The sequence below is a fragment of the Bombus terrestris genome, chromosome 3 (assembly GCF_910591885.1).
Source record: "Bombus terrestris chromosome 3, iyBomTerr1.2, whole genome shotgun sequence".
NCBI lineage: Eukaryota > Metazoa > Arthropoda > Insecta > Hymenoptera > Apidae > Bombus > Bombus terrestris.
This window is the reverse complement of record NC_063271.1, coordinates 5,211,190-5,238,085: the sequence shown is the minus strand read 5'-3', so window position 1 is coordinate 5,238,085 and position 26,896 is coordinate 5,211,190. Positions and strand designations below refer to the sequence as shown.

Sequence of the window (26,896 nt, the reverse complement as noted above, 5' to 3'; positions counted from 1 at the left end):
ATTTTCAAATTTGAATTTTCAAATTTTCAAATATGAATTTTTAAATTTGAATTTTCAAATTTTCAAATTTGAATTTTCAAATTTTCAAATTTGAATTTTCAAATTTTCAAATTTGAATTTTTAAATTTGAATTTTCAAATTTTCAAATTTGAATTTTCAAATTTCTAAATTTGAATTTTCAAATTTTCAAATTTGAATTTTTAAATTTGAATTTTTAAATTTGAATTTTCAAATTTTCAAATTTTCAAATTTGAATTTTTAAATTTGAATTCTTAAATTTGAATTTTTAAATTTTCAAATTTGAATTTTTAAATTTGAATTTTCAAATTTTCAAATTTGAATTTTTAAATTTGAATTTTTAAATTTGAATTTTCAAATTTTCAAATTTGAATTTTCAAATTTTCAAATTTGAATTTTCAAATTTTCAAATTTTCAAATTTGAATTTTCAAATTTGCATTTTTAAATTTGAATTTTTATATTTGAATTTTTAAATTTGAATTTTCAAATTTGAATTATTAAATTTGAATTTTCAAATTTGAGTTTTCAAATTTTCAAATTTGAATTTTTAAATTTGAATTTTTAAATTTGAATTTTCAAATTTTCAAATTTTCAAATTTGAATTTTTAAATTTGAATTTTTAAATTTGAATTTTCAAATTTTCAAATTTGAATTTTTAAATTCGAATTTTCAAATTTGAATTTTTAAATTTGAATTTTCAAATTTTCAAATTTTCAAATTTGAATTTTCAAATTTGAATTATTAAATTTGAATTTTTAAATTTGAATTTTCAAATTTGAATTTTTGAATTTTTAAATTTGAATTTTTAAATTTGAATTTTCAAATTTTCAAATTTTCAAATTTTCAAATTTTCAAATTTGAATTTTCAAATTTGAATTATTAAATTTGAATTTTTAAATTTGAATTTTCAAATTTGAATTTTTAAATTTGAATTTTTAAATTTGAATTTTCAAATTTTCAAATTTGAATTTTTAAATTTGAATTTTTAAATTTGAATTTTCAAATTTTCAAATTTGCATTTTCAAATTTTCAAATTTGAATTTTTAAATTTGAATTTTCAAATTTTCAAATTTGAATTTTCAAATTTTCAAATTTGAATTTTTAAATTTGAATTTTCAAATTTTCAAATTTGAATTTTTAAATTTGAATTTTCAAATTTTCAAATTTGAATTTTTAAATTTGAATTTTTAAATTTGAATTTTCAAATTTTCAAATTTGAAAATTTAAAAATTTGAAAATTCAAATTTTAAAATTCAAATTTAAAAATTTGAAAATTCAAATTTTAAAATTCAAATTTGAATTTTTAAATTTGAATTTTTAAATTTGAATTTTCAAATTTGAATTTTCAAATTCGGATTTTCAAATTTAAATTTCCAAATTTTCGAATTTTCAAATTTGTATTTTTAAATTGGAATTTTCAAATTTTCACGTTTTGAAATTTGAATATTCAAATTTTCAAATTTTCAAATATTCAAATGTTCAAATATTCATATTTTGAAATCTTCAAGTATTCACAAATATAACCTCGCCTATTCACTCCCCAAACAAAAGACCGAAGATTAAGCAGGAAATAATTCCGTTTTTTCTGTGTACCAATAATGTACCAATTAATTGTTGAGCAGAAACACGTGTCACCGTGAGTTCTACTTTTTCTTAGGAAATTAAAATTGTAACAAAGCGAACAGTAAAGGTAATTCAAACAATTTTTAAAGAAATATTCTTCTATCAAAGGTTTCTTCAAAGACTTCTTTGTCGTGTAAAATTTTTCGTACCACAGACGATTTTTCCGCAACACGTCTCTTCGGTGTTGATCCTTCTACATGCGATCTTCAGAGGTGGACATTTTTCCGTGGAGCACACCACATCGCCGTAGTAGCACATGCAAATCACGCAGATACTGCTGCTCGGCACAATCTCCCCGTGACGGTACTCCATATTCTCGAAGAGACAGTTGCTGGCTGAGATTTATGAAACAAAAGCGGAGAATCTCGTTGAACTCGCCAGCCTCGAAATTTTCTCGGCCGTCTGAATCTTAAAATTATTTTAAAATTATAATTTAGCTCTCTATAACGCGAATTGTTCCTCCGATTGTGAAACAGCCAAGAAATTACTTGAAATTACAACTTTTTTACTTTAATGAAAAAGCTAGTAATAAAAATTTACGACTGTCGTAGATAGATTGCTCGTAGATAGATGACAATATGATGTACATAGCAGTATAATTAGATGCGAGGACAATGGATTCGAGTGACGCAACTAATAGAACGGAAAATACGTTGTAATAACAAAAAGATGAATTCGAAGGAAGAAATAAATTAGATGTTCGTTACCATCGCTTTTACGATGAGGATTGGTGATTGGCGCCGGAACCACGGTGACGCCTGTTCCGATTTCCAGATTCAGATCGGTGGAATGGTAAGGAGCGTCGAAGTAGGGCGGCTCCCTTGGCACGAATCCACCTTATGGAAAACAAATCCAGTTCAAAGTAGAAACACGGAAGAAGCTATTAATGTTACATTCAGAAACGAGAACTATAGGGAATTCATTTGCAGTACAACTTGTTAAATTGTAACGCCTTCAATTAATTATCAGTAGGGTGTACCGAATACCTAAAAGATAAGAAATGTTCAAAGAAAACAACTGATTAAGGCATTTATTTCTTTGGTAATATTCAAAAGAATATGCATGCAAATTATATTACGCGTCTCTGTAATGCTCTCAGTACCACGAAGCAAAACGGGAAAAGCAAGTTAAAAATTCTACGAAATAGTAAAGTGAGAATAAAAGTAGAAGCTTCTAAGGTCCCATTAATGAAACCGCAAGGAGCTGTTAAAAACTCATTGAGCAGGAAAAAGGGACGAAAAAAATAAGGGAAGAGAAACGTAGAAGCGTTACTCCTCGAAGGTGTCACCGCGAGAAGAATCGTGGTTTACGGTGGACGTAAAACGCGAACGAGGGTGGCAGAATGTATCCGTGGGACGAGTTTAAAATATGACCCACCTTCGGTCTCCACTGGCGGGCTGAATCTGTTTTCCTGAGTGGCGATATCGTAAAATCCGGAGGTGTCGGTGGGCCGTAGCTCCGGAGGCACTACCACCGAACCGGAAGGATATCCGGTAACCGGGGACGGGACTGTCTTGTCTTTCACCAACGCGTCCGCCGCCACAAACGGAATTATCCTGCATGGAAACGCATAAATCCAACCATTTCTCATTTCTTTCAACCACTTATCCTAAATTTGTTCCGTAGTTTTCTTCGTTCTTGGAATTTCGAAAACTACTCAGAAATGCATCTTAAATTTTGCTTAACTTGAATTTTCAAATGAGATTTTGAAGATTGATGCTAAGAACTGGCCCGTCTTGTACAATTTTATCAATCATAAGTTGATAACGAAACAAACGAAGGAAAGAAAATGAAGGTTTCCTTTATAGGAAACGTTTACAAATCCCCAATGATCTGGTTATCCCATTTGGCGTAAAATTGTTTTCAAGTAGAACAAAATTTATTCTCAGTCTTATTATTCGTTCTCGGGAATGCGAATCTGACTAAAAAACAAAGTGTATATCTAATTGCGAAATATTCTATACTCTCTACATATGTAAAATATTCTAATACTATTTTAAGTATCCTCTCTTTTAATATTTATGACACTGTATAAACCTTCGTTAAACGTTTCAATAAAAATAAATTTTCCAATATCATCCTCAATCCTCTCTTCCATCTGCGGAAAGAACGAATATCAAACATATAAATAATTTTAAAGAATCTTCCATTATTACGTTTAATCGATACGTTTCTAATATCAACAGTCTGTCCCAATTTTCTGCCCACAATTTTTCAGTAGCTTGATGAACCAGTATTTACCTTACCTAACATTGGGTAACGACGGCGGCAACGTTGGCTCGCTATAATCGTAATCATAATCCTCGCCTTTCTCACGGTGAGTGATGTTCAGGATAGCCTCGACATCCGGTGGGATCGATCTAATCGGGTTGATGGTCACTCCATGTATGTGACCTACCGAGACGTTCGTTTTCACAGTCACGTTCATCACCAGGATGTCGTCCGGCATTAGTACGGTGGATGACGTCCTGGTGACGGACCCTTTGCCCATCGACTCCGTGGTCTCCACTGGTTTCACCTAATGGCAACAGGTTATATAGTTTGGACTCTATCCGTGGATTGATATTGACTGCTTGTCAAACTAGACGTTAATCGATCAACGATTGTCAAATCAACAGCGAGTAACATGCCTATTATTTTAAGAGACACGCGTAGATGAACGATCCTGTGACTTTTCAAGTTTCTTTAATGTTAACTTTCGATTACGCAAATTTTTATAAAAATCCCTCTGTTTCTCAGTTTGCCTCTAATCCTACGAATGTCTACATCGTTCGCTCCTAAACTCGTGATTCGACTAAATTTGCATCAAATATTTTTAAATATCACGAAGTAAGAATACCTATACCATCCTTGAGATTCTCAATTACATAAACATTAATAAAAATATTAATAAAAAGCCCTATCGTTTCTCGTCTTATATGAAATCCTATCAATGCCTACATCGTGTACTCTTCAGATCACGTTCAAATAAATTTTCGACAAGCATTTCACGATATTGTAAAAGTAGAAATTCCTACAGTCTTTATCCAATTTCCGATTACACAAATGTTAATCAAAATTGCTCTATTTCCCGTCGATCGAGTATAAACCATCCGGAGTTTGGGTAATATTTTCCAAGAGATCGAGCCAAGGGAGTCTCGCTTGTATCCACTGGAGTATCCTCGATTTATTTGTTATCCTCGAGCGATTTGTTTGCACACTAACCGTCGAGTTGGCGTGCTCGAAATCCTGCTCGAGCTTTCCGCTCGTCGACGGGGTCGTATTCTTGTTCCTCACGGTCACGTTGTGCATCTTCTCCTCCTCTGACTCGTGTAACTCCGTCACTGTATCGATCCCGCTCGCTTCCGGTAACAGGGTCGTTGATTCCTTAGTCGCCGTCGTCGTAGTCGTGGTGGTCGTCGTATCGTCCTGCGACGACAGATCCTCGATCACGTTGATCGTCGTCGACTCGCCAACGCTGTTCGTCGAGAAAATCGTCGACGAGTCATTCGAGAAATCGTCATCCTTGATCGAGAAAGTTGATTCCAGCGTGGTCGAGTCCACGCTCGTCGTTGACTGTAAAATGATGTTTATCTATACGCCCTTTTCTTTCTTTTTTAGTTTCTATCGATGTAATATCAAAGATATCAGAAATATCTAGAATGTTAGAAATCCGAGAAAAATAGCAAAGATCTGTCTCGTGTCTACTTTGCGAACGTTTCACGAATTTCTTCGTATTATTCAAGAATTACCTCTTCGACGATGAGGGGAGTGGTAGCGACGATTGCCGGGCTAGATTTCACGTAGTCCACCGTCTCGAGGATCTCGTTGTCCATGATGTCGGTCTCGAATGTGGATGGCCAGGATGTAGAATCGGTCGAGACCGAAGATTCCTCCACGACCTGCCTCGTACTAGAATCGATTCGTTCCTCGACTACTCGATGACCGCGTCCCTCAACCAGAGCATTCGCATGGGTTAGGTTTGCCTGATCAACTGCCGGCTGTATGGAATATTAGCCATTATCAGTTTCATTGCTATATAATCTTGATCACCGATAGAAAGGAATGGCTATCAGTGCTTTGTACGAATAGCGAATTAATTGGAAATAGTCAGTGATAGAGTTGTTCGGTTGTTAGGCGAATCAGTTATTAAGTGATCGAATTGTCGAGTTTACGACTCATTGGATATTGAAAATTAGAGCAATTAAATAGTGGAGATTCGCGTTATGAAAGCATTGTACCATTAAACGTACTAATGGATCATGGGGTATTATGACAGTTTGAGATAGATCGGAGTTAGATAGGACGATTTGAAAGATAAACGAAACATACAAAATATCATGAGATATAAATAATTTAGAAAATATTCATATTGATATAAATTCGTGTAAACGTGTACGATCTACCTATTAACTATCGTGACAATATTTCTCAAAGTTGCTCATGACAAGAAAATGCTCGTTGTCAATGCACTTCCAAATTTATCAAAATTAACAAGCAGACATAAATGTCAACCGCTTGTCAATAAAAAATATCGACGATTGAACGATCAATAAGGCAGTTTATCTTAACCGGACGCGTCTGATCGTCTGATAGGCAGGAACCCCGATTTCACCTGTCATCCATCGTCATAAAAGACGATTTGGTTGGTACGTGGCCGATGCCACGTGATTTACAAGCCGGATGGAATTTAATTAATGCAATCCTGCCACGAGCGGACGCCGTGTCAGACATTTAACTTAGTTAGTCGAGGAACGCAACGCGATGCATTCCTCGCCGAGAGATCCATGCTGCTCGATGAATCGACTCTGTTCTCATATTTGTTAGCCGACTGTTACCCGTTCGAAACAATTATACGATCATTTGTCTCGACGATTTTGTCGCTTAACGTTCGATGCTTCGGAAACTGTTCGTGAAACGGAAGATGGATTAGCGTTTCAGCTTCTTGCGTTCCTCTCCTCAGCTATTTGTAATTAAAAGGATATTATAGTCGCTGTATTAGAATGTGCGCAGCGTGCGTTGAAGTTCACGAGATATTGATCAGGTGATGGAACGGAAGATTCAAATTTGAGAAAATGATCGTGTCGTTTTGAATAACTTACTTTGTAACGTTGAGTAGAAAATTAAAAAAATGACGAGGTGAAATTTATTTAACACTAGAAGCACCAAGTTGAAATTTACGAGAAAATGATCTCTTATTTATTAAGAAAATGATCGTCTCATATTGGTCAGTTTGTTCTAATAACTTTTAAGCGTCGATTAGCGAATAGAAGGAATTATTTAAATACGTTAAAAAGTTAGTTATTCGTTATATGAGAATGCCCGGAGAGATTAAAAATAGGAAATAAATGAGAAACGTACAAAGAAATTGGTCTCCTTGCGAAACTTGGCGTAGTCCTTGCTGATGAACGCGTACGAGGCGTAGTTCTGGGTGGCCTTAACCTCGATGCTACCGCCTTGAACGTTTAATCTGTCAGTTTCTTATGGCATTCGGGCTAAAACACCTAGGTGGTAATCAGGGTTGTGAAAGAGCACAGGGTTTTTGCTGGGCGCCCCACCCGGCTTATGTGTTTCCGTCTTTTCTTTTCCGACTCCTCTAATAAGCAGCACGGAAGGAAATTGGAACGATCGTTCGCCTCCTGTGTCCGGAAGTGCTGCCTAAAGTCAGCTCGTTCAAGAAACTACAAGATTTTTCCCAGAAATAATATCTTTTTCTACCTTCCTCTACAGTTTACCAACGACAAATATTTATTTCACTTTAATTTCATCCAAAATGTATTTCGCTAACTTGAAATCTTATTTTAATAAGTTTTGATTAAATATCTGTGGAAAGACTGTTGATGGTTGATAATTAAATTTTGAAAAATATCATTATCGTGATTTTTCGAGCTGAAACGAAAAATTAAAATTAATTTCACTAAAAAAAAAAATGTATTTTAATAAAATCTTGTAAGACTTTATGTTAATAGGTTGCTGCAGATTTCCGTAGGCATGATCCTTGGCATTTGATAATTAAACCTTGAGCAACGTCGTTATTGCGACTCTTTTACAGTCGAAACGAAAAATTGAGGTTGAGATAAAAATTCCAATCTTTTCCAGAACCATGAAATCGCCGAGGATATTATCCTTTTCACGGAATCCGGATACTCAACCGAGCATTTAAATTTAATGATTTTCCACGCGATTCCACGCTTCCTGCGCGATTTCCTAATTCAATCCAACTTCCGCCGTTTCGTGACGTTTTCAAGCTTACGAGATTAAGTCTGGAATTTTTATGAAAAACGGCATAGTTATTTGCGAATTTAATTCTTTTCGCGAAACAATAAAACGTAAAAAAAAGGGGGCAAAGAATTAAAATTTGTTGTTTTCCAGAAAATGGAAACTCTCTGTTCGAATTTATTTAATTCTGGCCGATTCGCTTCAATTCGAGAGTATTACGATGTTCAAAAATATATATAAAGCTTTCCATATTCCCATTCAGTGACCTGTTGGCCATTTCACGTTCTCATTCACTAACTCGATTCAAAACTTATTCGTCCGTACCCAGGGTTTCCTGCTAAAAAATTCACTCGATGCCTCCGGAGAAATCCTCCAACTTCAACTCCAATATCTTCGTAGTAACAAACCATCGATTTCATACCCCATCTTCGTGCCCTACCAAAACTAACTTTGCCCATGAATTCCCTGGTACCAATTTCAACGACTAGCCCAATCGATCAAAAACGAGGTTTGATTTACGATTTCCTATCTTATCCTTGATCGTGCAAGGATCTTTTCGTCATCTGTTTAGCGTTGAATCCTCAACAAATCGTTTCAACGATAGATAATCCATCGTTTTAAATCGATAATCTCCATCGGTGAATTCAGAGTGCCCTTTATCCTCTCCGATTTTCAAGAAAATGCAAGATTTTTCTACGTACAAAATTCAATAGCAATTCGCTAGAAGAAATCAGCAAATGAACTAAAGAAACGGTAAAAGCTAGATGCGTGTACTGTCCAGTACCGTTATCGACAATCCCAAAATTTTAACTTTATGTGACTTGCAAATAAAAATGGTTCCATTTTGCGCGAAAATTGACGATTGTTAGTACGAAATTTAACGAGCTTACTAGATGAAATTTGTCCATTTCTTTCGATATATTTCCCCCAGTCCTGTCGTCGTTTGAAGCGAAAGAAACTGTTATATTTATCAAACTAATTTCAGTATCTCTACTTTCCTAAGAAATAGAATCGTAACCGAAAAGAAAGAAGGAAAGTTATGCGCGAATTAAAAAATTCTACGTGGAAGCCTAAAAGATACAACTAATAAAAATCATCTCTAATGAAAACCATCTCTAAACGAAATATTATTTGACAAAAGAGAGGCTTCAGCCTTGTCACAATGACAGAGTAATTTAAGATACGCGGTTTACCACGTGTACGATCGTTATCGAGGAAGAAGCGACGATAGATAGCATCGGTGTGAAGCATGATTGACTCAGAGACAGGTTACTCGTCTTAGGGTGAGAGTAATTGGCCACGAACCGGAAAACACAATCCGGGCGTGTCAGTCGGGCGGGGCAAAATCGCGGCAACCCTGATGCGAAGACATTACGACTCACTGCAGTTATAGGTGGATGGACAGCAGTGTCCCTCGCGTACGATCGGGCTGCAGCCTTGAAGAGGAGGTGCACAAGCAAGAGGCACGCAACGTACCGCGCCCATCGCGCAGAAACAGTTATCACAGGCGGCCTTCCATTCGATGTCCCGAACCATCTCACCCTCCTCGTACACTCTCGAACCCACGCGACACCCTGTGAACCAAACCTTTTTGTTAGCTGAAGAATTTAAACGATAAATTACGTAACTGGTCGTAACATACAACGGCTACAAAGAGCATTGGCACACCAGTCTATTTACTATAACATTTACATACTGATTAATTAAATTTGATACTATTCAAACGAATAGAATCTGTTAAACCTGTTTAAAAAACGTTTCGTTGGATGATAATGATCGGTGGCGTTTATACGACTATTTCATTGATTCGTTCAGTCGTTGCATATATTTGTTAACAGCCCTTATCCTACAAAAATCCCTTAAATCCGACACATTTGATACGCACAACTTTCAAATCGAATACATGCGCTATACTTGAAGTTTCAATCTATTACAGCCCTATTCTAGGAAATCGAAACAGGATCACTTCGCTAATCCGCTAATTTAACTTTCCGATCACCTCTCGTTCGGCTCGAAACGCCGAAACGGTTCCGAGGGTAGCAGTTTCGAAATCTGTTCTCCGGAAGCTGTCATAAAGCAACGAACAGCCAATCTCCTTGCACCATCGCCGAATATGGCGGTTGGACAAAAAGGACGTAGGAAGTCAATATCGATCGACGAGACGATCCTAACTTAAGTTCTATCGAGAAGATACCGCCCTGAGGCCGTTATTAGACGCCTTGCTGTCGATCGATGACGAGAAGCGAACAATGGGACCCGGTGTTCGATCGTTATTCAGTGTTTTCACGGCGGACTTGCAGTGGACGAGACTTTAGGCGATGCCAGAGGAGGCTAGTTTCGAGGATAGTTTGCTGGCAACTGTGCGGGATTAAGTCGGCGCGCGGCGGCTCGAATGGACTTCTAATGGGGTGGAAACGAGGCTTTGGAGGGAGGTTTAAGTTTTGAGCGGCCGCGTGTAACTGGCCGTTAAATGGACAAGCAACGGCATCCGAGAGTGTTGGTCTTTTGGTAAATGCTGAAAGGGCTATGTGGTTTCTGAGGGTGGAAAAGTAAAGTCACGATATAGCAGCTCGATGCTGGAATATGTAAACCGATTCTCTACATAGACGTGAATAGCTTTGTGTCTGGTATCTTTAAAAAATATATATAAATATAATAAATATAAAAAATCTTAAAGGGACGAATGTCTCGGAAATATGAAGAATTCAGGCAGAGAAAACGAATATATTTCAGGTAGGATTTTTGGCAGGTAAAGACACGGTATAAGTACATTCTCTATATGTGGATACGACTAGGTTTCTGTTTAGTAATTTGTCATGCGTAATATAAAAGAAAGGAATATATAATGTAAGATGTATTGGAAATACGTAGAATCCAGTCAGGTGAAACGGATACGCTTCGCGTGTAATTCTTTATGAGCGGAGACACGATCTCTCGATAGCGAAACGAGCAGAACGATTCTCTATTGATTTGGTAAAGTAGATTTTTTGTTTTCGCAGGTTAAATATGTAAAAGGCAACGTGAAAGATGAATTTAAATAAAAAAAAAGCAATCTGTCGATAGAATTTAAAAAATGAACTAGAAATGGCAAATTGAAATGTCAATTGCACAAACCCAATCAAAATAATTCCAAAAGAACACACAATAACGCATTTAAAAAAGATCAATCAAAATGCTTGTAACGAAACGTTATAAAATGAAAAAAGCGTAGGAAAGTTGCGCGATAAAAATGTATGGACATACTTTTAATACAAAAATACAGATAAAAGTACTTTTTTCGGAACGAATGATAATAAAGAAGGAGTAGAAAAATCCAGCAGATAAAAACGTCAGCTCTAAGTAACTGCGGGGCTGTAGTGTCGAAAGCAAAAATTCGCGGAAGTAAAACAAATGTTGCACGTCGTCGTTTCACGCGTCAGATTTTCCGGGAAACATGATTTCTCATTTCCACGGAAGAAAAGGGTGGCCGCCGTCGTAAAATTGAATGAAACTGGGCGTTAAGTGAACGAGCGGAGAAACGGCGGCCGCTGTCGTGGTGGAAATCTTTTCGAAGCACGGAGTGTCACGGGATAACGTAACGTCGACTGGCAGAGCGAACTATTATTGCATTAAAACGTTTCCCTTCAACTTTCTAACGGGCGTGCATGTGTGTGTATGTACGTGTTACGTACATTATCCTCCATAAGTACCAAATTTGGTCATCTTTATTATATGGGAAACGTGGAAAACACAGTCAAAATAGGTAGAAATTTCCGCTTGTAATATCTAAAATATGAAATATAAATGTCTGGAAGTAGGTTGAGAAAGATTAGAAACGACGTTATATCTTACTGCTAGGGTTAACTTGCGTTAAGTTATTGCCTAGCACGATAGATACGTAGATACACGAAATATTTAATAAATTTCACCTATTTATTGGTAATTATCTATTTGTTAATGAGAACTTGTAATATTTCCAATAATATAATATTAGAGTGATATGAATAGACAATTTTTTATAATGACTCGTTTTTAATCCTACCAAGTAACCAGGTACTTTTACAGGGTTTTAAAGAAATGTACGATGTTTCGAAACTGTGACATCGAATATACAAAAATATAAATACTGTGGATGAGCACAAGAAAAGCGAATACATCAAAGCCTTTAAATATTTCGTCGAATATCCGGTATACGAATCGGACGCTCTTTAAAATTCGACTTCCAAGTTAATTCAGCATTTCCAGTCGCCTATTTATGCTCAACGTGTAGGTTAGTGATCGTCTGGCAAACAGAAGCAGTCGATTCGGTTCCGTCTTTTCTGAAAAGCCGCTCAGACAGAGCCGGTCCTCTATCCGGTGAAAGTTGCGACGAAAAGTTTAACGCGATAAAAAGGAAAGTTTGCTTCGGTCGCTGTATCAGCCGCTTTGGAAGAAGCCGACTGGCTCTCTCCCTCCCCGTTCGGCTTGCTGGCCGAGTTTAAATTTAAGCTCAGCTTATGAGGAAAAATCGCATCGCAGCGCAAAATCAGCGGGACGTTGCATGGCGAACTTTAATCCCTTTAAATTGCGTCAGGTTTTATCGCGTACCGAGTACCATCTAATTATCCTTACGAAAGGCTTTTTAAGAATTCCTCTTTCGTCTCTCTTTTTCTGCCCGTTATGAGAACCACTTTTTGTTCCGCATCTTAGTTATAATTGAGGAAAGTTTTACTACGCACACGTGCAATACACATACGTACAATACTGTCTACGGAATGTTAAAACAAGAGCGAAGGATATTGATCGTACGGATACGATTCTGGACATCAAGCCAATGAAGAAAGTTCCTGCATAAAAGCTTCCTTTGACGCTTATTCTTCAAATTATAAACAATTTAGTTTTACACTAGAGATAAACTTATATGTTGCATATTAAAATACTCTCTTTTAACCACCAATTTTACGATCCTTCGCACACGAAAGCAAATACTTCAGAGAACTAAGATCTAAAACTTCGGGATGCAGAAACTTCCGGAGCTAAAATCTTCCGAAAATTGTAGGGGTGAAGATGATAGTTGCGTACTCCGTTTGATTCAATGAATAATTCGTAATTGCAATTGCTTTCGAAACCTCTGAGATTCGAACGTACCGCTTCTTGACTCTGCTTCTTCCATGCAAAAAAAAGAAGAAAAAAAAAGGGGGGGAATAAATGAAGCGTTTCACTCACCGTTTCCCGTGATCGGCGCCAGCGTCGACGAATGGAGATCTTAAAGAACAGAGAAGATGAGAATGCTGTATGAGTTATTATTTGGATTCGCGGCGAATGAAGACTACACTCACGGGTGCAATTGTAGGCAACCGGGCAGCAGGAGTGCGGGGCATACAGTGGAGTGCATCCTGGCAGGGGCAGCAGGCACTTTGGTCTGATGCATTTTCTCGCTCCAGAGATGCAGTAGCAGTATTCGCATCTACGTGAGCCCATCATCGCCGAGCCAGGCCCGTATCTCACGCCCTCGTGCAGGCAACCTGATTGTTAACACCACCGACCATCAGCCTGATGTTGAATCTTTTAACTGCAACCACTCTCGAACGTGGTCTGCTTTGAGAAAGCAACTTTACTTCTTACTCGCGCGATATGTACCTTTCAGAGCTATACTATTGAGTATTCTGAAGGAATACGCTGCTTATCTATGTTAAAAGAAACTATTAATAAATGTTGTTGAGTCTCGTTTCAGTGGGACTTGAAAATATTTTCAAAAGAAAAATGATGCACCGATATCTTTTTGAATCGATGAATACCTCGCAATTTTAATTTTTAAATTAAAACATTCTGTTTATTTATAATACCAGATCTTTAAGTCTAAGGTCTTAGGATCGTAAGATTTTTTAATCTCGAAAAGTAAAACCTTTTGAATATTGTAAGGAGTGAAATGATAGTTACCTATAAGATAAAGAATAAGAAGGGAAAGAAAAGATAGATAAAGAACCTAGTTCGCAATTCTAATTTGCGATTGTAGCTTGTAGAATTATTAAAAAGATTGCACACATGGTAGAAATAACAGGAATGGGTAGCAAACGTTCGCAAAAATTAAAATCCTACAAGCCTTAATGGTAAGTTTGCTAAATTGTGGGGCCAGATAGCAGCAACTCTAAATCATAGGTTATAGGAGCGATAATTTTCAAGTCGTAAACTGTAATACCAATGAAGTGGAGGGTAATAACAGCACTAGCCCTCGAATAGTAGGCCGCGGTAGCATATCGTAGATTATGATAACAACGAAGAAGGTGTAAACCACAGTTCCCCTTACGTCGTAAAGCACAACGACCATTCTCCACTCTATAAACTTGCTAAAAATAAGTGCAAGCACATCAGTTTCGGCAAACTTAGTGGCAATGTTAACAACCTTATTCCGATAGCGATATTTCAACGCCTATTCAATTACTATTCTCTGATACCATAACAAATTGCAAGAACAATATCCAACATCAATATAATCGTTGCCCAGCGAGTTTCGGGTGTCTCTAAATTCCCTCTGTCTACAGTTCTACGATGATTACCTTGAAAACGAGAGTTCTGAGGTTCCTCAACCTTCTCCTCTGCCTCCACGTGAACGTTAGATCTTCGTAGCATGTTCATGGCGTCACCTGAAAATGTTCATTCATCTTTAACTCTCTGTATCCTGAATTTTGTTTGCTAACGACGAATTGTTTATAGAGCTTTTTTATTGAAAATAATATCTAGTATTAGCAAAGAAATAAATCGGTTCAAATACAATGGTGTAAGCCGAATAAATAAAATAAAATTATTATATTATATCGTTTTCATCGTTCTCTACTAATATTACGTATTATCTTACATTATATAATTCTAATTTGGAACAGATTGGTTTCACGATGTATAACATAACCGAGCGAAGTTGAGACATTTTTCATAATTGCACTAACGTGTTTCGCTACAAATTAATTCTGGGCAACAGACGTTCTCTCCTGGCGAACGAACGCGACATCCGGTGGGTGGTGGGTTTGGCAATCGTGGACAAACTCGAAGACGACATCTCAGCGCACCGTCACTGCACCTGCACTGCAAGCAGGGCTCGGACGTGACCACCGACGTGCCCTCTTCGTATCTGCGACCCTCGTACCTGCAACCTGCGACAGATCGTTCCGTTTCAATGACCACACTGTACAGAACGTGTAGCATAACATAGTTTATACACCACCATGCAAAAATTTCAAATCACTTTTCCAATTTTATTTATATCAGATGACGTGGCGAACTTTATCATTAATTAAAAATTCGTTTCATAAATTATGGATCATAATGTCTCGTACTTTGATGCAACTTCTTACTAGGAAACGATACGTATATATACTAATAATTTATTAAAGAAAGAATATTTTAGTAATCACATTTATTCAGATTCTTGGATTTTATGGAATTCGAAACCTTCGCAAGAGATGTCTACAAGAATACTTTCATGACACTGTGCATTCCTAAGCACGTACAGTTATAGAAACAATTTCTGATTCTCTGACTAATAGCTTTACACGAACACAAGTTACAAAGGAATAAAATTAACGACGATACATGTGTCTGATGAAACATAACATCAAATGAAAACGTAATAAAGGAAAGGTAAACTAGCGTCTGTTTAAATTTAATTTCAGTTGTCGAAATTGTGATGTTTCCAATCTTATTTGATCTCGATATCCAAATTTTATTTGAAATATGGAAAATAAATAGGAGCACTCGGTATATTGTGTTAACGAGTAAATTTACGAATGAACGTGAGGATTAATTTTAAAATACCGATAATACTTATTACTATAAATAAAGGTAATCTGTGATTGGATATAGAAAAAATAAGCATTTACGAATCAATATTTCCACGTTATCAATTTGTGTCGATGGAGAAGGATACAAAAATAAAAACGAACATTCAATCCAATTTATCGTATCATCAGTCCTCAAACGTTACTCTGGTCTGCGAGAAATATTTTAAATTCGCAAATAAGGAAATTTTAAATAACAAAGTGGAGCGAAATTAATACCTTAAAATTGATATTTCGGACACAAAACTGGGACAACGTTAACGCTCTAAACTACGAAATTCGTCCAAAAGAAAGATTGGAAGAAAAATTAAACATTCAGAAAGACAAAAAGGGCATTTAATTCCATTTATTGTATCATCGATTCCGAAACACAATCGCAAGCAGATAAAAATTGAACTGTATAAAATGAGATAAAAATCATATAAAATATAATACACACGAAACGAATCAAAATTAATCAGTAAAAAAAGATAGAAGGGAAACTAAGTGTTCAAAATGCAAAAGCGATTTAAACTATACATCGCTTTATTTTCTAGTAGATCGCTTCTAGCTCGATTCGATGGTGAATGACTCATTTTGCTCGAATTTCCAGGTGAATTTTCGACGCACCGGAAGCGTGACCGGTTTCCCTTTCAAAACCTATTCCACCAAGTGAATAGGATTACGCGGAATCACCGCGGAATAATTTGTAATGGAGCTGTGCACGCTAGAATAACGCGATCGTGAAATAACCCCTGACTGCCTCGTAACGATTTTTTCGGTTTAAACAAAAAAAAAAAAAAAAGATTTCGTTGTTGGCCTTTGTTCGACGCGCAGTATCCGAACAAAAGGGGAAAATAAAAAAGATATAAAAAATAGAGAGAGCGTAGAACCGTCAGAGTGGCTTAAAGTGCAACGCAGCCCTGCGATAAATTCATTTCCAAGCCACTGAAGGTGTATGGCGTGCCCAATTTGTAGCTAAATGTGGCTCAAGACAAGGGATCCCGTCAATGAGGATAATAGGATTTAAGTGTGAAAGATACCGCAAGATGGAAATGAATGTGAATGTTTATCATGTGACACGTGAAACTGATTTACTCGCGGAGAGTAGATTATCGAATGTGTTGCGAATTATAGAGACATTGATACGTGGAAATTGGATGAAGAGAATCGATAGTAATATAATGTAACGTCGAATGATTTTTCTTTTTGCATATTGAAAAAACATGCGAGGTGTAATTTTTTCAGTAAGAAGGATTAATAAGTGATACAGATGTATCAGTAATGTATTAATGGTCGAATGAATGAGGACAGGAACTTTTATTGACTGGAATGTCCATACGATTGTGTGTCTGCCCAGGACTGATCGTTTCTACTTGCTACATTTTTACTCCGAAATCCATGAGATTAAAGTATTTGAACAAATAAATCGAGATGAAATAGGGAGAATACGTTGCTAGAAATAGTCGAGAAGTCAATTTTCTAAATATCTTCACAATTAATTCTCCTCAACCACAATTAATCAGAGGATTTGTGGAAATTCTCCAAATGAAATCAAAGTCGCTGAGACAAAACTTTCGTAAATTTTCCCTTCGCGCAAGTAACGGAGGAAAGAAACAAAGTTGCACTATCGATTTTTTGTGTGAGAATTTCTTCCTTGCATTCCTAACGACTTCGAGAAAACAAGCAGAAAGCTGACGAAATGACAACAAAAAGAATTAGGACGCCATTAGTTGTAAGAACCGGTAAAGCTCATATGGAAGAAGCTAGTCTATTGTTGGGTCCATAAAAGAACAGAATCAAGTTGCCTAGTGCAAAGCGGACAATGGCAAAGGAACGGACGTGTCTTGGAAAAACGATCTCATTTTCAGAAAAGAATCGAATGAGAAATTTGTTGTAAGGAACTTCAAATTGCCCTTTGAGCGTCGGTGTGCAAAGATTACAGGAGGGGTCGTCCAAGTCATAGTGAATAAAGTTATTATTCGAGATAGTCCTATACAATTTACTCTAACTATGGAGAAACTATTGCACAGAACTGATCGTCTTTATCCTATTAATTTACTTTACTTTACCCCTACCCTTCGCTACGGGACTGCGGATTTCTACGTATTTTTATATTTTTCTGAACAAACCTAAAAAAAAAAAAAAAATGGAATTTAAATAAAAGCTTGTTTCATGTATCAAATATTATAGTACATATTCTATTTCGAATGTTTTTTTTATTTTTCCATATCATACGCATTGTGCGCATTTCTATACCTTTAAATTTCACAAAAATATAGAAAAATTCGTAGCCCACTGATCGCTTTGAATGTCGAATTTCGATAAAATACGGGTAATGACAATTTACGCGTCTTTTTCTTTCTTTTACATTCGTATACAAAGCGGAAAGTGTAAGTTACCATTTACAGGTACAATGGTCGCCACCATCACCTTGTACCGGAGACAAAGGTTATCCAGCGTGAGTACCCGGCAGCCTTGGTACCCGGTCTCTCGCGTGTGTGAAACATCACGTTACACGCGTTATGCCCTCTCGCCGGCGGCTGAACGCCAGATCGGTCGAGAGACGGTGGTTCGTGGAAGGAGAAAGGTTGAAGGAAACGGCGAGAGGATCAGAGGGAAATCACGAAGGCAACTAGGGAAAGGAACCACACGGTGTACTAAAGGCGCCGGAGGAAGGGTGCATAGGAAGTCGAGGGCAGAGTTCGCTCCATTCATAGCTTCGTATGCACACGCCACACTCGAATGCACACGTGCACCACTGCGTTTGACGGCGATGCGTGCATCGTGATGCCGGCCAGTGACTCTCAAGGCCGAGCACTGCTCAAGACCCGCCTCTATAATTAGCCGAGTCAAGGTTTTTCATTCTGATTCTCCTGGATTTCGCCGTCTTCGATCGTTCAGACTTCGAGAATTTGTTGGTTTTCGGGATCCTGGGGCTTCTTTTATAAGCGTAACGATCGTATCGATAACTTCTAAGTGCTTAGCATAACTGTGAAATTATAGAAATTATTTGTATAGCAGGTCACCGATCGTATCGGAACGTATTTGCTATATTCTTTGGATTTTTGCTTAGCTAGAGTGAATGAGATAAATATGACGATCGTTTGTATAGTCTTCGTGCTATGGAAATATTTAGATTGCTAAATAGGATATTCGTCCTGGCGTGGAAAGAATAAATTTCTAATTGCGATATTTATTAGCTACTCGGAACTTCGTGAGAGTTTTATCATTTACGTACTCTGTGTATATAAATGATAGTTGTAGTACGAATTGGACTGAATGTTATCAGGGCTTTACGATATCTTGCGAGAGTGCCATCACGGATGTTGGTAAAGTCTCTTTCGCGAATCCTCGTATGTCGATCCTTATCTAATATTAGAAATTGGATTGCAATATTCGTAGACAGCAATTAAATTGGTCAGAGTTTGTGCAACAGCCGTGGTATAATGAATTTTCACAGAAGAGAAAACAAAGACTAACAGGAATGTTCATAAACCGTACTGTATCTTATTACATCCTTTCCGTCCTAACAATCTTCCTTCGCATAAATTATACTTATCTTCGATAATTTTGTGTTTGTAATCACGACAATGTGTCGTGATCTGGACTATAATGAGGATATAGAGATTACGATTGAATGGATAACGGGATCTGTGCCTCTGTCTCGAACAAATTATTATTTACAAAATTACAGGAAGTAATACTGATCGAAAAACTGAGCAATTAATTTCCTCCTTCCTTCCTCCTTCGTCATATTCCTCTGTCTTACATTTTTCTAGGTTAATTCAAGTTTCATCCGTATAAATTTAAAAAGAAGAAAAAACACGCTACTTTCTCAGGCAAAGAGCTATCCTGTAAAAATTGCTTTTTCTACGAAAAGGCAAGAATACTGTCTCCTGTAAAAAAAAAGTATTCGCCCTTTTTTAAGCAGTGCTTTCTTCCCAACAAACTGCTTTCTTTCCTCGAGGGCAATCTTTATAGACTCTACTCCTTTGAGAACGCTATCAAAGAAGAGGATATTGGTAAACTCGATGGCAAACCTTTATTACATTAAATTTAAAGAGGCCACTTTTCGTTGTTAGAGAACCATTTGCATAATCGATGTTACTATCGAATAACACACGGTTACTTGCTATGCGGGTTCAACGGGCTTAACACGGCGTAACCACAATTTTATCTCGATCACATTGGATGATTTAAATTTCTTACGTAGTTAATTATTTCCTTGAACGTTTCTTTTCGACGTAAGATTCAGTTCTCAGGATACTGAAAGCAATATACAAAATTACAGAATTACAAAATTTTCCAATAATCGTATTTCAAAAATATAGGATCCAATTTTCAAACCATTTAAGAGTCGTATTTTATTTTGACAAAACATCGACCATCCTTATTCGACCCGATTTAATTTCCTAAACCATTCAGCTACCAAATCACTTAAATGATTCGTATCCCAAAAACCGATATATCTAGAGCTTCTAACCATCGAATCATTTTTACCAGAAACCCAAAGTTCATTCTTTACATCCTCGAGAACTCTTTCGCCCGATCCAATTCAGTATCCCAAACCATTCGAATAACCGTATCCTAAAGACCTGAAGTAATCCAATAATTCGCGAAGAAGAAATAAGTCAAGAAGCAAAATCACCATAGAGGTTCCTCGGGACTTTCGACCGAAGAAAGGCATCGTGAAGATGGGGCGCGAGGGTGCGCTTTTAATTAAAACATGGCGCTGGGAGAAGGACGATCGGCCGGTTATTAATCGGACACGATCACGCGATATTTCCTCGCGATACATACGCCAGCCGGCACGAATTTATCGTCGCGCCATGGCTGATTTATCAGCCGGAATCCGATTTATCAGCGCGACGCAGCCGCGCGAGATCCTCGCGATCCAGACGCGGATTGGTCAATCTGCTCGATGCATCGCGACGCCGGCCCACTTTTTTTGCGTTTTCATCCACCCCTCGCTCTCTATATTTCCATCTTGTTAAGAACACACAGCTGGTCTGGCGCTCTGACAATTTTGAGATTGAGATCGTTCTGATTTGTTGTCGAATTGGACATGACGTGTTCCGAATTGAGGTTAGGTTCATTCGCCTCCCGGTGTGTTCCGTACGTTCAGATTTGAATCGTTGAGGATTTGATTTCTTGATTTCTCGGGATTGAACAGTTGAGATAATTCTGAACGATACCAATATAAAATACCAATATTTGATATTGGAAATAATGGCGTAACATTAATTTTCCAGCAAATGAAATTTTATTTAAAATACTCCAGACGAATCATCTTTATTGAATCGTTAATTAAATTCGCAACCATCATTCGTTGGTAACTCGCTTGCTTCCCAAAGTAAATGATTCGCGAATTTTGTGCAGAAAATCTCTATCCTCTTCGCAAACATTATTTCATCGTCGCTTCAATTTCCGGTGAATATTTCGGAGCTTCTTCGTTTTTCGTAGCTCGGTTCGACAAATCGAATCGCGGACTTCCGGCTATTGCCGGAAGCGCAACTCGCCAAACTCTACCTCTGGACGATTGGTCGTCTTTCGAAATTGAGTTCAATCATACGTATGTATATTTGTACAAATTGAGAAATACGTAGTGGAAATTACCCTGTTTTGAACCAGTTCGAGTGGATTTAACTTGCGTGTTTGCATTTGGATATGATACTTTGGAATAGATCAAAACGTTTAGTTAATATATTGTCGGTCGTTGAATTAGCATCGTTTATCAACCATTTCGCTGAATTATTTCTAATATCTTTGTTTACATAATATTTACATTTCCCGATTAAATTTTATCCAGGCCTCAAAACCTTTTTAATCCTCGTGAAAGAATCAAATTCTCTGACAAATGAAATATTGTAGAATTCCATTGACACAAATAGCAATAGAAACAATAGCTACTGTTGTCTCTCCAGCTTCGTAATTAAATAAATCCTTTCGCCTTGAATTTGATAAAGTTGCAAGGGCCACAGGATAGAATAAAAAAAACCAAAGTTCTATCTAATGTTATTCCCACTGGTTGTAGCAGTTCCATCGTATACATATGTGAAAACACATGGTGAGAACTGCATTCGTGTACCGTGTTCGTACACGGTGAAAACATTTCATCGGGAAGAAAGAGACGGCGAATAATCCGACAGAAATGTTTACCAACCTTCGCTGTTGTTATTAATTTAACGTTTTTCCCTCCCGGTTGGCTAATTCGTTCGAGCTCTCGAAAGTGATGTAATTTCACACTGTGATGATTTATCCGAGCGTGGGAAAGTCGGTGATTTATCGAAATTCCCCGCGAATTTTCAATAGCTTACACAAAGCTTTGTAATTGCATCGACGATTCCTTTTTGCAACGTTTCTGTCCGAATGCCTCATCGTGTCATTCGAAACGATTATTAAAAACCGTTTGTTTTTCCCTTTCTAAAGAAACGAGATTTAAAACGGACGAAGAGATCGGGCGCGCTTTAATTCCATTGATTTAGATTCTCCGCAACGCTTGCATGCTTTAATAATTATATCGTTGAACGTTCGCAACGTTTCGTTTGGATCCTCCGGGAGATTTTTTTCACGGTTTGTAAATACTTTGTGCATATCAACAGTCCTAATCGAATTAGAATCACGTACAGAAATTTCGTTTCTCTAGCTACGATACGAAAACCACACAAGCGAAAAATATGATAGGTTCGTTTCGGTTCGACTATTTCATTCTTATATCGCTTGCTGGCTAAAAGCAAGCATTTTATTAAATTAATTAATAGTAGTCTGAGTGAGTAAGGTTATGAACATTTTTTGATATTCAAAAGGATAATACGAAACGCATATTTCAAATTAATTAACGACTGTAAATAAAGTGTAATAAGATCTTTGAACGTTGTCAGCAGAAAATGGCGTTAGATGGTACTTCAAAGAATTAGATGTTGTGTCCTGAAAGTAATTAATATAGAAGGTATAAAAAGCATGAAACTCGGTGGTTGGAATGGTTTCAGATGCTTGGTAATACCCTTGAGCAATTATTAGACTGCGCATTTGCATGGCTACCAACGAATATACAGTAAAATGAAGTCATTATTTTAATGGAATTCGAATGGTCGACTTGCTTTTCCATACATTTCTTTTGTTACAACATTAAATACAATGAACTTGAATATTAGCTTTTAAAACTAGATAGTTATGAAATTTTAAATATTGATAAAGACACTCTGTTATTTTCTGTCTCTGTCGTAATTTAACAAACTCGTGTCCCATTTTCGTGAAAATATTATATTCTATAAAAACTTAGTCGGAAATGCTTCGAATTTTATGAAACATCGGGTATTGTAGAAAATTGTAGAAAATTATCAAGCACTGAAGAGAGAATTTATTTATAGAATCAGAATGGAATTATGTGAAAGCGATACGTTCTTGTTAATGGATAATTTTAATTTCAAGGGAAAAGGAAGAAATTGGAAAATGACGCCGTAATTCCAATCCACCATCGAGATTTATCAAGATGATCGTTTGTTAACGAATTTGTGGTCCACGAAATTCAGCGATTATCGACCCAAGTTTTATTACGTGAAAGTGGCGAGATAGCATTATGCATATCCGGAAACTGATTGGAAACGATAAATGACCGACCATATTGAGCGGTCTATTAAACGAATTCGTTTCAATTTCTCACGTTAAATCCGTTATTTTCACGTTGCATTTCGATTAACAGACAGAAATTCTTAACAGTGTGAAAATTAATACAAAATAAGAATCTGAATAAGATATACAATGTTAAAAATTTGCGAAAATAAATGCCAAAAAATACCCTGAAATAAAAATATATTGAACGTATATAACATTCGTATGTAGCAGCTTACAAGATGTGAAATATTAAATTTTTGCGAGAAATGTTTTCTTAAAGTCTCATACAATTCAGAACAGAAATAGGTAAATATGAAAGCAAATTAAATGTACACATAATATTTTAACATATATATTATTCATAATACATGAATAATAAAAAGTCAAATACATTTAGCTGATATGTTAGCATTTATACATAATTAAAGATATTAAAATATTATGTGTATATTTGATAACTATTGGTTACTAGAAACGATCCAGTTCAATTTCCATGATGTGTTTGCACGGAGCACCTGCGAAACAAAATCTGCGCCTAGTTCGAAAAATCTGTGTTGCAACAGTCCATAACAATATTTCAACTTTGCAAACAATGAAACGTCCTCCCTCCTCAATAAATATTCCTACGCATATGAATCAATCAACTAGAAAAAGGGGACCGAGAGAACTGATAGAAACAAAATGATTTAGGAAGTTTGTAAACGAAAATTTCTTCAACCAGCATAAATGATTTGGACTTTTTCATTTTTACATATATTCTCGATCGATGTTTCAATATTTTCCAATATTCCCAGCAACAGGTGATCGATATCCAATAGTATGTTTTTTGGGACATGGAAATACACATCTAGCACGGAATAGAAGGAACCGAAAGCCTGGACGACCCCGTTCAAAGTTGAAAGAAAATTGTACGCGTGATGCATCAGATTCAATGTTGAAACATACTCGTGTATCCTGTGATCATTGTCACACGCTCCCTTCGAACAATACGCACGGGCTAAAGGGGGATATTGTATTCGACATTGATCCATAAATTAGCGGTGCAACGTAAGCTCCCGGAAGTGCTTAGCGCGGTGCTTCATCATATGACACGGGACAACGCAATATTGTTATATTGTCCGATTAAAATATCAAATGCCGCGTTTCAGTTATCAAATTTAATATCATACGCGCGATGGAAAGATGAATTTCATTAGCTAAAAGAGAGAGAGAGAGAGAGAGAGAAAGAGAGAGCCTTGCTGCCCAAATTGCCCAGTAAGTTTTAATTCTAATTTATAGTGGCTCCAAAAAGGACACGAAATGCGAATAAAATAATACAGCAAGCCGAAATAAATTCTTCAAGTTAATTTTGAATTTTTATTTATTTATACTAATTTCTATGGTGTATTTTATAACTGATAAATTGACGGTTTCAAAATATTTCATTATATTTGGAAAAATCATGCGTTTCAGCGTTAAGATCGTCTAAGGAATTTATTACTTCGTTCGTGAAAAACAACTTCTCTATGAGCAGTACGCATCTTAATGGCTATTTATTCCGAACTTTTACCTTTCAGATTGGTTAGATAGGAGACAAATATGAATAATGGCACACGTTATTTTCTGACAATAATTTAACATCATAACGATTTGTATCTTTATTAGCATAGAACACAGCATTAATTCTAAGCGAACGGTAATTGCAATTACCGTTACAAAGACCGACAAACAGAGACACTAGCGTTAATATCGAATTAGCGTGAATAATTTTCTCCCCGGCGATATTGACATCGATACGTTGTGATCAAAGTTAATAGTTTAATCACTTCGTATTAGAACTCGCGGCTACGCCACAGGGTTTCAGGGTGTATCTCTGTTTTCCATTCCTCGATATTACTGCTGAATTTCATATTGGCGCCGATATCTGCCAGATAGTCCATATCTCTCTTTCTCTCTTTCAGCTAGTGAAAATTCGCGTTAAAATTATCGCAAAATCTGATCACGAACGTTTATCATCGATCGGATAAATTAAACGCATATACCGAAATTTTATTAGAAATTTTATCGTTATTAACCGTCGATTGGTGTCGCTGAATCATTAACGATTATAACAATTTTGTTTAAATCTTTGGGTCAGATTATTTCGTTCTTAATTTATACCCTCACGTACTACGCCATATCATTCGCCGTATCATTTTTTAACGCGTACAGTAGAAAATGAAAATTAAAATTAACTTTCATAAAATTAATTAAATAACCTGACTCAAAATGATATATGGTTCAACAGTCAATGACACTAAGTGACGACTGGTTCGTTTTTCTTCTTCATAGTGTTTTATCGTTAACTCGATTAAGACATTTGTTAATCAGAAAAATTATAAGGAGTAGTCTACTTTGAATATTTTATGTATTTCCATGTATTACCCATATGCGTTCTTTGCATTTGTATACTTTGAAATTTTTCGTAAATTGCATAAAATTGCATAAAATCCGCAGTCTAATTATTAGCAGTGCCATTATCGTCACGAAGAGTAATCAAAAAACGCGTGGAACGCCATCAATGAAGGCGTGATGTGGAAAAGGGGGTTGTTAGAAGCTTGCAAGAAATAGAAAGGAAATTGGCACGTAGGACGGCCGATCCGAAATATTGGCGAGGTAAAACGCTACTCGGACACTGACAAATCGTCCATTGTTGCGCAGACTGTGACGCGCCCCTTAATCAAGCCGGATAAATACGAGAAGCGCGCTTTAGGGATAACGGGACCGTTTCCTGTCTGGAGAACAAGAGGGAGAGAAAGAGATATGGAAAATGGTACTTCTTCCGTGGTTGGCCAATTCAGCTTTGCGTTCGATGACCACGCTGGTAATGGTATTGTTGGCTTTTTGCTAGGATAATACAATACGTCGAGAAAAATTGTGATTAATTCAGAAACGTATTTTTTTCAATTGCTTTTCGATAGTTTTTTTAAATTTTTTATCAGAAAGTTTGAACACGCATAGAAAAAGTATATTCATTTCTGGCTTGTATTTCGGTAGTTTTTAAATGTTTGATTAAAAAAATTGGAACATGCGTGAAAAAAGGTATTCGCTCTTGCTTTGAGAGGATAAAAAAAATATTAGTTACTGATTTTTTGAAGGGTGATCTATATTGAAAATCCGTAGTTGAAAAATTGCAATTGCTTCGTAGACGTATGTTTTAGCAATGTTGTTCTGTTATTTTTCTAACTTTCGATTAAAAAATTTAGGTATAAGTAGAAAAGAAGATATTACTTTTCTAACTTAGTTTTTACCATTTTTTGACAAAGTTTTTTTATACTAGGTTTTCAAATACTTCAGTCGCTGTACGCTCGTTCTTTGATCAGAAGCCACGTGAAATTATTTGAAACGAAAAGACGACATAGATTAAAAGGAAGGATCAGGTTTTTTTTTTGCTTCTTCGGAGAATCGCGAGCTGGATGGTGGTCGATTTAATTCGCGAAATCGACGATACTGTCTTGCACGCTTGGATGGTTTCGATTTCAGCTCTGCCAATCGCTTCTCGTGTCCCCTTGGGCAGAATAAAGAAAAAACGAGACGTAACTACGAATCTTTATTCCGTGGAACATAACAGAGATATGATTTCGACGAAGTCTTCTATCATTCGAGTATGGGGCGGAATTACGTTTCGAAATGTTTTTCACAATCTTCCTTC

At 36.5% G+C, this 26,896-nt stretch overlaps 1 protein-coding gene across 2 annotated transcripts in view; it reads right to left on the bottom strand.

Moving 5' to 3' along the window:
• LOC100644164 overlaps positions 1–26,896 on the bottom strand; it is a 61,930-nt gene that overhangs the window by 12,946 nt on the left and 22,088 nt on the right. For both annotated transcript variants that reach the window (XM_048404219.1, XM_048404220.1), the window contains exons 2-13: positions 14,743–14,946; positions 14,356–14,442; positions 13,138–13,323; positions 13,025–13,063; positions 9,223–9,414; positions 6,983–7,077; positions 5,374–5,622; positions 4,847–5,197; positions 3,889–4,160; positions 3,020–3,198; positions 2,350–2,478; positions 1,792–1,977 (exon numbers count right to left, since the gene is read on the bottom strand). In XM_048404219.1, the coding sequence (XP_048260176.1) occupies positions 1,792–1,977; positions 2,350–2,478; positions 3,020–3,198; positions 3,889–4,160; positions 4,847–5,197; positions 5,374–5,622; positions 6,983–7,077; positions 9,223–9,414; positions 13,025–13,063; positions 13,138–13,323; positions 14,356–14,442; positions 14,743–14,946 (2,169 nt within the window). The remainder of the gene's footprint in view (positions 1–1,791; positions 1,978–2,349; positions 2,479–3,019; positions 3,199–3,888; positions 4,161–4,846; positions 5,198–5,373; positions 5,623–6,982; positions 7,078–9,222; positions 9,415–13,024; positions 13,064–13,137; positions 13,324–14,355; positions 14,443–14,742; positions 14,947–26,896) is intronic.